At 41.7% G+C, this 15,616-nt stretch overlaps 1 protein-coding gene across 6 annotated transcripts in view; it reads right to left on the reverse strand.

Annotated features, from left to right (window-relative positions):
• The window catches only part of AKAP9 (A-kinase anchoring protein 9), a 254,911-nt gene that overhangs the window by 81,534 nt on the left and 157,761 nt on the right, over positions 1–15,616 (reverse strand). For all 6 annotated transcript variants that reach the window (XM_088443864.1, XM_088443860.1, XM_088443863.1 and 3 more), the window contains one exon: positions 6,331–6,493. In XM_088443864.1, the coding sequence (XP_088299990.1) occupies positions 6,331–6,493 (163 nt within the window). The remainder of the gene's footprint in view (positions 1–6,330; positions 6,494–15,616) is intronic.

Raw genomic sequence — 15,616 nt, forward strand, 5'->3', positions numbered from 1 at the left:
AGTAACAGAGCAGTCTGAAGTAAATGCCACGTCGCCTCAGCATGCCTGCCTGTGCGCTGATATTCTTATGTAATACAGTGGATGTAACATCACACACCGGTGTGTCTCAAAAATATAGAATATAGATTTTTTGCATTATGGAGCGAATGGGGATTGGGACACACATGCAGAAAAACGAGATACCCCTCTAAACAAACGTACTTAAAAATAGCGTATTTACGCCCAAGTACCGTCCTAGAACCACCAGTAGGCTATGCCTAGTGCTTCGCACCCCATGATTGGCACATTACCGCCAGCTTTTGTGAGACATCTGCCCAGCAGAATCAAACAGTGTTGTGCAAAAAAAACAAACAAAAAAAAGATTTTCACTGGCCACTACAACGTGGTCATGCCCACAGTGTACCCATAGCCTGAGTGTGGATTCATTAATGTTGGGAGGACTGGCAAATGTGCCAGGCTTACATGAGATACACTTACCCCCAAATAGGTTATAATAAGTGAGCAACGCATTCGCTATTAAATTAACTTCCACAACACAGCAGGTACCGACTTGTGCCTTGTGTTCGAATGAATGTAGCAAAAAAAAAAAAAACATTCAAGAATAAGCCCACAAATCATACAACATATTTACTAGGGGAAGGAAGAAAGCACCTATCAGCTTCAGAGGTCAATCCGCAATCAGCAGCAGTTAGCTAGTGCTGGTGACAATGATCATGTATTTGTAAAAGCCTGCAAATGCAGCTACTGACAGGTCTGCCTGCCTTTATTTTCATTACGAGAACATACCCTTAGCGTAGAGTTTGGCAATAAGCCAACCTCTAGTTGTTGTAGAACTACTCATTCCAGCATGCCCTGCCACAGTTTTGCTACTTGGCCATGCCAAAACTGTTGCAAGGCATTCTGTGATGTGTAGTTCAACAACACCTGGAGGACCGCTTATTGCCCACCCCTGCCTTAGAGTAATGTACTTAGGCTAGACCTTCCCTTCCTGGCCACATCCTGTCTCTCTAGCCATAAGGACACGCCAGTGAGTAATCAGAACACGCATGTAAGTATACGTCTTTGGTGCACATGCACTGTACATAGAAGTGCATAAACAACCTGGCATTGCCCCATTCGGCATCAGTCCCTCTATGTATTAAAAGCAACAATGCACACATGTTATTAGTTATCCAATTATCCACAAATCTACAGTGTGAGAGGTCAGGGTTTGTTTTTTTACACTACTAGAATGTCTGCTGAATCTGGGCCTAATTCAGACATGCTTGCGAGCAAGCGAGCGGGTCGATGTTGCCCAAGTGCGCATGCGCACGACGGAGGCTGCTCCGTCGTGCGCATGCGCGAGAACCGGATATCGACGGGGAAGCCGTCGCTCCAGGTCTCGCACCAAAGGGGGCGTGCTGTCGATGGTGAGTGACAGCACGCCCCCCTTTGGTGGGCGTGGCTGGTCAGACGGAAGCGTTCCCATGGGAACGCCTACCGTCTGGGTCCGGCCCCACTGACATCACTAGTGATGTCAGTGGGAGTGTTTTTGGCTCTGATAGAGCCAAAAGCACTCCGGGCTTGCGGCAGACAAGACCCTACCACAAGGGTCTTGTCGCAAGCCCGATGGTCTTGACCATCGCGACCATCTTTTTGGACGCTCGCATAAGCTGTGGGTGGTCACCCACAGCTATGCGAGCGGCCAGGAGGCCGCTCCAATTTCAGCTAGGACGGCCCTGATTCAGAGCGAGCGCTCTTGTCAGAGCGTCCGGCTCTGAATCAGGCCCTCTGTCTCTTCCCTCTCGAATACAAAGCAGGCAGGAACTACAATATAGACTGTGTGTGAAATTTGTCTTGTGTTTAATTTCATTCTAACCTGTCAGAATGTATCATACCACATTCAGAACCACAACCATCAAGTACTCTACCAATATCATAATAACGGGAAATTCTAGCAGGCCAAGCACGGTGTCCGTAATGTGTACCCAGAGCTCACATGCAGTGTAGGTTAGCGGTTTGCGGCTATAGAAATGAATGACCATAATAATAATATGCAGCCTATCAATTCACTGGGAACCTGAGAAATTATTGAAGAGTAAAGTGTTTCATGTCTCCATTATGCCCTTAATACTTAGGTGAATAGGCTGCATTCTCATAAATACTGTTACAGCCACAAACTGGGTGCCGCCACTGCATACAGGCGTTGTCTCCTCCCTAAAGTACATTGACTTGGCGGTGCTACATTAAAACCCAATTACATGACACAGTAAGCATGTATGCATTATTTATAATACTGATTATAGAGCATAAAAATCATATAATTTGGAACATAGTACAAATAAATTATTGTTGCTGTCTGTACATAGCTATAAACAGGCAGCAAATAATTATCTTGCAAGAACTTAGTATGGTTAACCACTTGTACTGTACACACAGTGTTAGCCTGGAACATGCCTGGAATACTGAGCACGTCATACAGGCATTCCAGCCATGCGGGGGATCAATACAAACGTGACCTTTTGTCTTTGTAATGGGAATTCTCACTTAATGCTCCCTCTTCATTCCCCCCCCTCCTTTACACTGCAGTTATACACTCTGCACAAAAGTGCACTAACATGTATCAATGCCATGATATAGCACCATCATTATAATCTGTAACTCCTGCTGCAACACAGATTTCGTTCTTTTTCTTTTAAGCTGGCTTCATATAGAAGGAAAACAGTATATATCCTTTCTTGCCAGTATTTGCCCTTGTTTCCATTTCTGTGGGGACCTGCTCTGTCAGGAAGACCTGGAAATCGTGGAGACGTTCATGTTTGCTCTTAAGATAATTAAGATGTTACTGATAAAAGCTCTAGTCTGCATTAATAACACAGCTACTTTTAGGGGTACATATGATTAGTCGGTAATCAAAACCGGTCACAAGTTATGAATGTAGAATATATATATATATATATATGTATAGAATATATAATGCTATGTTTCTCATGCCTCACTGAAGGTGTTTTTCAATTGCACTAAAGCTGGGTGCAACATTAAGCGATCTATTGCACAATATATTCTTCCAATGCGTATCGGAACGATATATATCGTGTGGATCGCACAGTGTGTACCCCCGACCGCACGTGCCCGTGGGTCATTCACCGTATTGTCCCATCTGCTGTGCTCCACAGCAGGTAGATTCAATGAACGACGCCATGCTGTTAAATGTAGCATGGAGTGACACATCGCGCCATGTGTGTATGGACGGTGCAATGTATCGCTCCATCGCTGGGTACACACATCATGCAGTGTGTATGGACAGTGTAATGTATCGCTCCATTGCTGGGTACACACATCGTGCAGTGTGTATGGACGGTGCAATGTATCGCTCCATCGCTGGGTACACACATCGTGCAGTGTGTATGGATGGTGCAATGTATCGCTCCATCGCTGGGTACACACATCGTGCAGTGTGTATGGACGGTGCAATGTATCGCTCCATCGCTGGGTACACACATCGTGCAGTGTGTATGGATAGTGCAATGTATCGCTCCATGGCTGGGTACACACATCGTGCAGTGTGTATGGATAGTGCAATGTATCGCTCCATGGCTGGGTACACACATCGTGCAGTGTGTATGGATAGTGCAATGTATCGCTCCATCGCTGGGTACACACATTGTGCAGTGTGTATGGATAGTGCAATGTATCGCTCCATCGCTGGGTACACACATTGTGCAGTGTGCATGGATAGTGCAATGTATCGCTCCATCGCTGGGTACACACATCGTGCAGTGTGTATGGATAGTGCAATGTATCGCTCCATCGCTGGGTACACACATCATGCAGTGTGTATGGACGGTGTAATGTATCGCTCCATCGCTGGGTACACACATCGTGCAGTGTGTATGGATGGTGCAATGTATCGCTCCATCGCTGGGTACACACATCGTGCAGTGTGTATGGACGGTGCAATCTATCGCTCCATCGCTGGGTACACACATCGTGCAGTGTGTATGGACGGTGCAATGTATCGCTCCATCGCTGGGTACACACATCGTGCAGTGTGTATGGATAGTGCAATGTATCGCTCCATTGCTGGGTACACACATCGTGCAGTGTGTATGGATAGTGCAATGTATCGCTCCATCGCTGGGTACACACATTGTGCAGTGTGTACCCAGCATTAAGTTCAGCACACAAAATGGCTTAACTTTGAATAGGTGACATCTATATTATGGTGCATACACACGATCAGATTTTTCCTTCAGATATGAACGATAACGATTTAAAAATCGTTCAGTCGTTCATATCTGAAGGAAAATCGTTCATATCTGACATGCCTGAACGATGGACGATCAACGATGCGCGTTCCCGTTTGTCAGATAACGATATCTGACATCTGATGTGTTTGCAGTCAGACTTGGACGATTCCATTCATTTTAATGCAGTTAAAAATCGTTCAAATCGTTCAAAACTTTGGTAAAATCGTTCAAATCGTTCAGTCGTTCATCTGACAAATCTGACAAGTCTGACAAATCTGACCGTGTGTACGCTCCATTAGGATGGCTTAAAAATAATGCAAGGTGCAAGAGAAGCCAGTGTCTATATTTAATTTAACTTCTGTAATGTTTCTCTACAGCGATTAGCCATGAGTCTACGGTACAGGCAGACTCACTACTTCTATGTGAAATTGAATATGAGCAAAATTATTGGGAGAGGACTAAATGATCTAAAGATAATGAAACCTATTCAGGCTTTTGCCTCACGCAGTCTATAGGGAAAGCCGTCCCCCCAAGGAATTGTTCGATGCCAGACACAGGAAAGAAGAAAAAACACACAAAGTATTATTGTACTGTTTGAATATGATACGGTCATAAATCACCCTATGTAGAAATAATCACCCTATGTAGAAAGCACAATACGCTTTGTTTCCTAGTTTTCACACTGCCCTGAGACAGACAAACCAGTATCAAAGAAAAGTTTTAGGATCTCTCTGCTTTATCACTCGCAGGTGCACGTTCATGGATGACATTAACCCTGAAACCTGGCTTGTCACTATGCCTCTTTACCATGGAGTAGGATGGTTCATAAGGATAGCTACTGGCACAGCGGAATGGGATTGAAATGCCGGCGGCTTCAAATCCCGACAGCGGATGCACGACATGAGGAGATCCCGACTGGGGTAGGTAAGCATACTAACCCTCTCCTGCCCCCCCCCCTAACCCTAACTCTCCCTTAGTGGTGCCTAACCCTAAAACCCCCTCCCCGCACCCTATACCTAACCCTTCCGGGGGTGTGCCTAAACCTAACCTCCCCCCGGTGGTGCCTAACCCTAACCCTCTCTTCTAGGAGTGCTTAACCCCAATCTCTTCCCCCCCAAACCTAACACTAAACCGCTAGACTCCTTAATAATAACCGTCTCCCCCCCCCCCCTCCCCCCACCACCCGCTAAAAGCTAAGGGCGCCCCGGGCCTATCTTCGACCGGGCTGGCGTTCTCGGCGTTGGGGTTAGCATAGGCGTCGATATTTCGGCGCCTATGTTACATCCCTTGCCGGGATTCCCGCTGTCGGCATTGAGACCGGCATCACTACATCCCAGTACAGCCTATGGACAGAATGAACTTTGGAATGCACAATATGTCAGAGGTTCTCAACCATACAAATCACAGTAATCCCCCGATCTTGTGCAGTTTGCTCAGCGCTTTTTCGGTATAACGTTGTTTTTTATTTAAGATGTGCTCGTTTTACACTTTTAAATTTTAACCGTACAAAGATCACAGATGCAATAGCCGGTGTCTTCGCAGTGCAAGCGAGAAGGAGCCCCGGGACATGATACCCCCGTCCAGCGATTGTTTACCTCCTGACGACCCTCCAACACATCTCCCAGAGTTCCCTTGGCATCTCCCACAACCCTCTCAGCATGGAAACTCCACTTCAAAAACGGAATAAGGGAGCAAGGAGAACTGTCACTGACTGCATCAGGTACTTGGGAATAAATTAAATTGGTTTTCTATTTGTTCTTATGGCAAATCCATTTTCGTTTCTCGCTGTTTCTCTTAGCACTCAGATTATTAGTGCTAAGAGGGGTGGCTACTGCATTAAAAATTTCTGCTATCGCAAAAAGGTTTTTTTTGTTCTTTTAAATTTTACTAGTGCCTTGAAACACACTAAAAACGTTATTGGATATGTAGCCTTACAGAGACGGGCTGCCACAAAATATGCATACTCCATACAATTAGCAGTTAACCAGCATGCTCCATACAATTAGCAGTTAACCAGCGCAATAGCACTGCCTTAAACATGGACGGTATAAATATATGAAAATCTCGACTGACGACCTGTATCTGTGCTGTGTCCCATTACCTTCTGCTTTGCTGAGTTCCAGGACCAAGTGCTCTCTGGCGCTGGCCTCCTCGTTGAGTCTTTCTTGAAGCTCTTCCTGGCATCTGAGCAGGTCAGTAGCCTCCTGCTTCCTCTTGATGGACTCCCGCACCAGTTCTGTCTGTGTCGCCTTGGCATGTTCAAGCTGCAGGACGAATGAGACACATGGTGAGAGAATGCGGAGGGCGTCACTACTGAGAGTCTGCGTTTTCATCACTGGAAGTAGTTTAGAGATCATTCAATGCAAAAAAAACCAAACTAAAAAACTTTCTTTTCACACATTATTGCACAGTGCACTGAAATTAGAATCTCCATTACATGGCTTGACATCGGACCAACGGGCACCGTTCTGATCGCTGTTTTATTCAATGCTTTCACTTCAAAATATGTAGATCCCTAATCTACAGAACATGAACAGATCTGAAGGTCTGGGCAACGAGCACTCACCAATTTAGAAACATAATAAAAGCGAAAGATTGTATCTTGTGAGATTAATGGGGAGTGAGTAATAGTACAGCCTCCCAGAACCAAAACAAGGAGTCAGCGTTTCAAGAAGTAAAACAATAATTATCTACTGTAACAAGTTATTTCCTTTAAATAGACACTGTAACTACTAAATACTACAGCTACGTATCTATATAATGCTGGCATCAACCGGACCAAAAATCTCTGCGTCAAAGCAGTGCCCGTGCATAGTAAGTAATTCTGCCAGCTAGCCGAACAGGTGGAGCCCCGATGTTAGGGACTCATCTGATGGGGTTTGCCTTGACATGGTGGATGGGCAGATATTTTTGACAAAACATGTACTCACCTCACTTATACTGAATATTAATTGTAGAGTTCATCAAAATTATTTTGACCATCAGCATTCTGTGCTTAGACTAGAGATTGTGCACCTGCATTTAATTTTTCCAGCATCGTACTACAAGTCTCAGCATGATAGCACCTCTTATTTGGTTTAAAAATAGGGCGTGTAGTACAAGCTCCCCCCCCCCCCCTTTCCGGAGCCCCAATGTCTTCAGCTATATGACCAGTGGATTCTAGTTACTGGGGTGTCATAGAAACAGAGAATTTGACGGCAGATAAGAACCACTTGGCCCATCTAGTCTGCCCTTTTATTACCTTTTGGTAACCTGAATCCTATGTGATCCTCAATTCTTTGTTTAGGATACTCTTATGCCTATCCTAAGCATGTTTAAATTGTTCTTCTGTCTTTATGGCATTATGTCACAGGCAGCGGTGGACCTGAACATGGGACTCCTGACGTTATGATAGGTGGGCAAGGAAAATTTCCCATGAATATATACTATATAAGGAATAAACAACAGAACAAGGCGTTCCAAATGGAGAGTAAATAGATGTACTTATTCTTCTCAAATGTTTATATTTCTTTCCTTAATTCTGCGTGTCTTCTTAATTAGATGATGGTCAAAAATTCTCTCCGTATATATAAAAGGGAGAAAAAAAAGGGAGACAAAAAAGGAACTGATAGTGTAGTATGTATATAAATGAATGGTCTTTTAAAATTCCAAAAAAGATCCAATCCACTAGACGATGGGGTTTGTGTCAAACTATTGATAGCGGATCACCCATAAGTGGGGGTATGTGATGAAATGCTTACATAAAGCTTACATTCATCAAAAATACACCATATATGTAATGGTTTCTTTTATTCCTTAGTGTGTCAATCGATAGATGTCCTTATTCTTACCACACCACGTGACAATTGAATGGATCAAATGTGCTTACACAAATGCTTACACATATGTCGCTGTGAATCCTCGTATAACGGTATCTTTAAAAAACAAACGCTTTTCCATCCATAGAAATGTAAAAAATCTATTTATTCATAAAATCCAACATATTTCTGAAAAAGCCATATCCATATGCATGGACCGCATACATATACTATAAATCACACCACTGGGCACATAAATATGAATAAAAACAAAGGAGTAGACCAAAAAAAAGAAAATAAAACCCGGGTATTCTTACCCCAATGGTGAAGTATATAACTTGCTGATCCAAGGATATATGGCTGTATAGTACCACACCAACGCGTTTCGACTAGGTCTTTGTCAAGGTAATGGTAAATGGTCCTTCCAAACTAGTATTTATCCTATCTATAGTCCCGCCTCATTATTGGGCGTGGCTTGTGGTTAATCTCTTATTTTAACATATAAATACATCCAATCCTTCATCTATGAATTGTACCATTCTTATTGCTTTGGGCATATGCAAAATACGTTCTTTAAAGTTACTGCACTACACGCTAAAAACTTTACAGCCTCCGAATGTTTCACTTCCGGTTTCAGCATATATAGAAAATAGCCTATCACATCTGTTCCCCTAATTAGACACTAGAGTAGGTAGTTTTTAGTCTCTAGTGTCTGGGTATATGCGTGTCAAATACCCGGAAATAGATTTAGTGCGTCTCTCATCCAGACGTGACTGCTTGTTAACGTCATCAAGTGTAGCCTAGAGCGGGGAGACGACCCATCCTACATAAGGAGGCGGTGTTTAACATTCGTCACTTCCCAAGAACCTTTATTCACCTAATGTGCTTTATTACTAATAAGTTGAGAGAGCTTCCTGTTTTTGTTTTAAAAGGAAACCGAAAGTAAAATATTCCGTGTTGTATTGATGGAAAAATACTTCCATTCTAATGGATATAAAAATATACTTGAAATATGATGCAATATTACATACAAATAAAACATTTATACATATCTTTTGATTAAAAGATGACCTTCTAAATATTTTTACAAAAACCATTTTATCTCAAATTCTGCATTCAATCCGTGCGGTACCAAAGTTTTCACATCATGTATGAATTTCATTTCACTTTGGGCTAAAACTATACTGGTATTCTTTTTACGCCAACTTCCTACTATTTTTTTAATACCAATCACTTGCTTTATAGAATCAGTAGAACATGCATGTACTTCTTTAAAATGTTTAGACAGATGATGTTTATCATATCCATTTTTTATATTTCTAGCATGTTCTGCCCACCTTTCTCTAAGGGTACGCGATGTTTTCCCTATGTATTGTAGGTTACAACTACACTCGATCAAATATATGCAGTTTTTACTGTTGCAGGTCATAAAATCGTTAATTTTAAATTTTAGTCCATTTGAATAAGAGATGAACTCTTCTACTTTCCTTGGAGTATTTTTATGTACTTTGCACATAGGGCAGTCTCCACACCTCTGAAAGCCTATGGTTTTTATACGGTTCATCCTTTTTTCTGGAATGGCACTTTTCACCAAACGGTTTTTCAAATTATCTGCACGTCTGTAGACGAAACTCGGTTTGTCAGGAATAATTTCCTTAAGGATGGGATCCTTAGTAAGGATGTGCCAATATTTCTTAAAAATCTTTTCAAGTTCTTTATATTGTCCATTAAATTTAGTTACGAAGGGAATTCTTTGTCTCATATCTGCTTTCTTTTTGTCTTTGTATATTAGCAGATTACTTCTATCTATATTTTTCATTTCCTTAATTTTGTTATCTATACCTTTCTTTTCATATCCTTTATTTAAAAAATTAGTCCTCATATCCTTGGCTTGTTTGTCAAAAATCTCTAAGTCTGAACAATTCCGCCTTATTCTTTGAATCTGACTATTAGGAACACTTTTCAGCCATACCGGATGGTGATTGCTAGAAACCGGTATATAGTTGTTATTATCCGTTGGTTTGATATAGTTTTTTGTTTCTATTTGATTTTCATGAATATATATGCATGAATCTAAAAAGTGAACCTCCTTTTGACTGATTTCATATGTTAACACTATGTTGAATGTGTTATTATTAAGGATTTCACAAAACTGGTGTAACTCCGACTCACTACCGTGCCAAATGAATAAAATGTCATCTATATATCGCATCCATTTTTTTATATATTTAAGATAGATATTGTTACTCCAAATGTGTGTCTCTTCCCACAGGCTCATGAACATATTGGCATATGCCGGGGCAAATTTGGTGCCCATTGCTGTCCCTTTCACTTGCTGGTAAAATCTATCTTTGAACCAGAAAAAGTTATTTTTTAGTATAAAATTAATTGCGTCATGCAAAAAATCAATTCTGGGTCCCTCCATTCCACCTTTCACTATAGGTTGGCGTGCCCTTTAAGACCTATTTTTCAGGTTACAAATGACAAATTTACTACAAGCAGCTTTAAAGTACAATTATCTCTCGCTACCAGTGATGACGAATGGAAACGGAGAAGTACGCTGGAAGGCACTTATGTCTGCAAATTTCCACACATCGCTCCCTGTTTTACTGTACTCTCTCACAACATAATGCAATAGGGGGGGAGCAAATTACACTGCTCCCTCTTTATACCACCACACCGTCAGCAATCCACAACCTGTGTGCCTGGGCACATGCCGCAAACTGTTACAGCCAACAACAGAACAAAATTCAGCAGGTTGAAGATTTGCATTGGGGATTATTTGTGTATTACTTTTAAATTGTAAATTAAATTAAATAACCTGGCCGTAATTTATTTAGGTTTGCAAAAATGTAACAATTAATTAAATGTTTTCACATTGGTGAAAAAAAAGGAGTGCGCTAACCCCAAATAGGCCGGGAACTACTGCAGTAATATTGTGTAAACTATCACATGGGGGTCCATCGGTAAATTGTATATAAAATAATAATAATAATTTTATTTATATAACGTTTTTCTTCTTTAGGACTCAAGGCGCATTACAGATATATTATAGTATAGTATATTCCCTGTAATGCAGAAAATGCTCCAAACACACACAATTATCTAGGTAAATTGCAAGCTCTCGGGGCAATGGGTAAATGAGAGGAACGCAGTGTTTCGGATGTGTAATTAGTACAGCTCTCAGCATTAGTGATATCCTAATCTGTACATATAACGCTGTTACGAACTCATCAAGGGATCTATGTACTAAGACTTTGGAGAGAGAGAGATAAAAGCGCCAACCAACCAATCAGCTCCTGTCATTTTTCAAACACAGCCTGTAAAGTGAGAGTTAGGAGTTGATTGGTTGGTACTTTCTCTCTCTCCATGGCTAATTACATCGCCTCCTAACTGAGAATTTTAGGATTATTATTTTAGCTACAATATCATTACTGGCTCTATTACTTGGCATCTTGACTTGATTGAAAACAACTCATTGCACTGTGCAAATGTTTTAGTCCATGACTTATACCTTACTGTATATGCTAAACTCAAGGCTAAAACCAAACCCTCAGGAGACAGAGCACCTCTGAACAATAAAGTTGACTGCATCATGTTTTTATTTAAGTGCTCTCTGCACAGCAGTGAGTGGGCCTGGGAAATGCCTAACGTTTCCAAGCAAAAAACTCATTTAGCTAGGGACTCGTGTCTTAATTTACAGGGGTCCCTGGGTCAGGAGAGGGATGTCAATCTCGCTGTCAACAGCTCTATTGTCCATAAATCCCAGGCCTTTTAAACATTGCAATACAGTGATATGATCAACTCTGGTAAGGGTTATAATTTATACTAGACCCGCTAGAAGCAATGCATATTAGGCCAAATTGTTTAAACAGAAAATTTTTGTTACCTGAATGACCAAAAAAAAAAATGTATATAACGAGCAACAGCAGCACAGAAACAATCTAATGTAAACTGCTTTTAAACTTTGCTAAACAAATGGCTTAGAATGTTTTTGTTGTTACACACAATCAGAGTCCTTGTAGATTAATTTACACATTCCTGCTAAAGACAGGACACCTGCTTGAGCTATTGGCAAACTATAAACACAACCGTTCCCGACTGGACAGGAAGTAAAGTGAAAATTCATGTAATGGTGCGTACACAAGGGACGATCGACAACGATAACAATATCGTTGTTCGATCTCCCGGGTGTGCTGGACGATCGATATTGATCATCCAACGCACCATATACCTACCAACGACTATAACGACCCCTCCCTATAGTAAACTGGTCAATAACGATAAGGTTGGCCTGCATGCATGGGCGATGGTCGATATCAATGATACATGCCCACACATTGCAGGCCGTTGGTGGCCGAAAAATGCACGATATGAACGATAAAGATATGACCGATATCGTTATCGTTCATATCGCCCGTTTAAGTCGTACCGTGTGGACGCAGCTTAAGTTATTGTAAATTAATTTGGCTGGTTATTCCTGCACATGCTCATATCACATTTACTGAGCACAAATTTGAATATATTACAAACCTAAATATTTCTCGAAATTTACTGTGAAGTAGAATAAATTTATCTTCTGTATCAAGTGTTCATACCGGCCTGTTTAAACGTTCACACAGACCATGGGGCCTGAAATTTGCGGCATTTGCCTAATGATTTCTAAACAGACAAGTTTCCCATAAGCGGAAATATGTCAATATACAGGCACAGAACAGAGGTAAAAAGTCCCATCATATGAGAGCCTAGGATTCATTCACATAGCGAATGTTTCTGTCTAGGCCAGAGGTTCCCAAACGCGGTCCTCAAGGCTCCCCAACAGTTCAGGTGTTACAGCTATCCATGGTTGAGCACAGGTGGTTAAATCAAACTGACTGAGGTACTAATCTGTGCTCGACCATGGATATCTCTAAAACCTGAACTGTTGGAGTGCCTTGAGGACCGCGTTTGGGAACCTCTGGCATAGGCATTAATACATTTAGTAAAGTACCCTAATGCCACACTGATCTTCTGTTCTCACCTCATTTCAGGGATATGCAGAAGTGAGGTAAAAAAGTGAGGTGCCATGGCTTTCAAGGATGTCCTTAACTGCTCTCATTACCTTCAACAAACAGGTCAGTTTTCTGTCCACTTGGAAATACCTTACGCCCACCAACGCTGCCTATCAGATTGTGGCAGAGCGCGAGTTACACGATGGTAGACTTGTGGCAGGAAGGCTCTTCACCTGGGTAAGCCCATTCTGGGGCTGGGATGAGGCCGAGTAGTTAGTAATCTGGCTGCAGCATTCTTTACCATCTGCAGTCTGCACATATTCTTGTCAAGCAGTCCTGACCGTCCTGCATTTATTTGGTCAATACAGCCTAATAATGTGACACATTATGCTAGAAATCACCACTAAGAGGGGTATTCAATATGAAACGTTAACTTCACTGTCGAAGTTTTTTTCTGCGTTAAGGTATGGTGCGCGCTCCCGCTTATCCCCGTATTCAATATAATATTAAAACTGGAAACTCCGAAGTTGGATTTGCGTAAAGTTACGAATTTTTCCTTAAAATAATTGTAAGACCACCTAAAGTTGTAAAAACATGGGGGAACACTATGGGTACCACCGTTTTAGCCTTTAATTGAAAGTCGGGGATTTAAATAGCCGCAGCAGGTGTTTTTTTCCCGACATTGAAAAAGTATTGCAGAAGAGCAGTTACGTTATTTTTTTTCGTTTTTTTAAGTGGTCCCATCAAATTTGGGGTACATGAAAATGGGTACTAGCATATTTTTATGTCCCTAAAGTAAGTTTTTTTAAATTCTGCAACTGTGCACCTGCTGCTATAAATGTATTCTAGAAAACACCTGCCGCATACTTGCAGAATAGCCCTGAACCTATTTCCCTATTGTTAAACAATTTTTTCCCATTTTTTTTTTCACCCCAATTTTTTATTAATTTTTTGGGGTGTCCCTATTTTTTTTTTAAACTTTTTTTGACACAGTTCTTTTTTTAAATGTCAGTCCCAGGGGTGCAGGCTATTTTTTTTTAAGCCTGCACCCCTAAACCCCAATTCTGCACTTTTTTTTGACACCTATTCAATGGTGAAAACTTATCCCCGTTTTTTATCAAAGACTTTTCAAAACTGCGATAAGTCTTTGAAATTGAATATGGTGTAAAACTAAAACCTGCGATAATGACGTCATACCTCCGATATTAACGCAAAAACGATGTTATCGCACCCATATTGAATACCCCTGTATATAAGAAAAGAGGCTCTGTATCGTACTCTATAAGCATGATGTAACCCACATACCATAGGCTAAGTAATTCCCCTGTAGTGACTGGTAGTTAATCTGTAATGGGAAGTGAATAACACTGAACGTAAGGTCATTGTGATACCTGACCCAAAGCCAGAGCCTAAACCCTGATGCTCCATTTCATTCACCGAATATACTGAGCAGACAGAACTTTACGTTCAGTTACAGAATCATCAGACAATTAAGGAATTTAGAAGCTCTTCATAGGACGAGGTCAGTCAAAAATGTACGTACGAGAATGTGTCCTTGTCTACTGCATACAGAATGCACTTGGAGCCCTGAGCACAATGCATGTCACCTGAACAATCATTAATTATTTATATCAGAGTCTAAATTACTAAGATACGGTTCTATGCTCGCTTTGGGTAGGACAGAACACTGGGTAGCCATGTAACGTAATAGCCAGCCCAGTGGTTTGCATTACTTCCAATCACACATTTTCCAGAGCAGAGAGACCCAATAACGAGGTGGGTACGGGGACTGTCAAGTAACACACTATCCACGTCAAGTTGCAAGACTTTAATTTTGGACAGTCATCGCTATACCCTATATATAGCGCAAGGGTTTAAGGGTAAGTTATGTGCAGTCAGGAATAGCAGGGGCTTTTTCAAGTAAGCTCCTATGAAAAGTACAATGTATGCTGAAATGGTTTTGGTGCTTCTTAAATCTAAATGTGATCTCCGTCTAAAGATGGTTGGTGTTCAGATGTGTGCCGAAAGGAGAAGCCTAACAAGGTGTACACTGATTTGGATGAAACTAATATTAGGGGCCTAAGTTGTATGCATCCAGGGCCGCAGCAGCCTACTTACTTTCTTACGCCAATGCGAGAATCTACCAACGTATACTAAAGATCCGTGCTCCTGTATATGGAACCCTTTTCCCGCTCACCGTTCTTACGTCCATCATCATTAGTATCTGGGCTTGCTGCAAAATATCCTCCTGGATATGCGCGCGGAAGATGGCATACACACCCGAGACTCTCTCGCGAGGTGGATCGGTTCTGTGCGATCAGATGGTCGCCACCCAGTTACAGCCCATTTTATGGATAGTGTGTTCCGTACACTGATGGATAAATCCATGTGCATTGGCAAACTCTGTCTGTATACCTGACATGCCGCATGCAAGGCACCAATATCTTTCTTTGGCGCATGTGCGGTATGCTGAAGGTCCGTGAGACCCGCCCACATTTCCACTTAGCTCCGACTCAGAATCAGGCCTTAGGTGTGTTTGCGATTACACTCCCCTTTTTATGTGCCGTTGGCCAATCTCTCACCGCTGCCCGCCAGTGGT

This window comes from Taudactylus pleione, unplaced genomic scaffold (genome assembly GCF_031769625.1).
Source record: "Taudactylus pleione unplaced genomic scaffold, aTauple2 ptg000335l, whole genome shotgun sequence".
Lineage (NCBI taxonomy): Eukaryota > Metazoa > Chordata > Amphibia > Anura > Myobatrachidae > Taudactylus > Taudactylus pleione.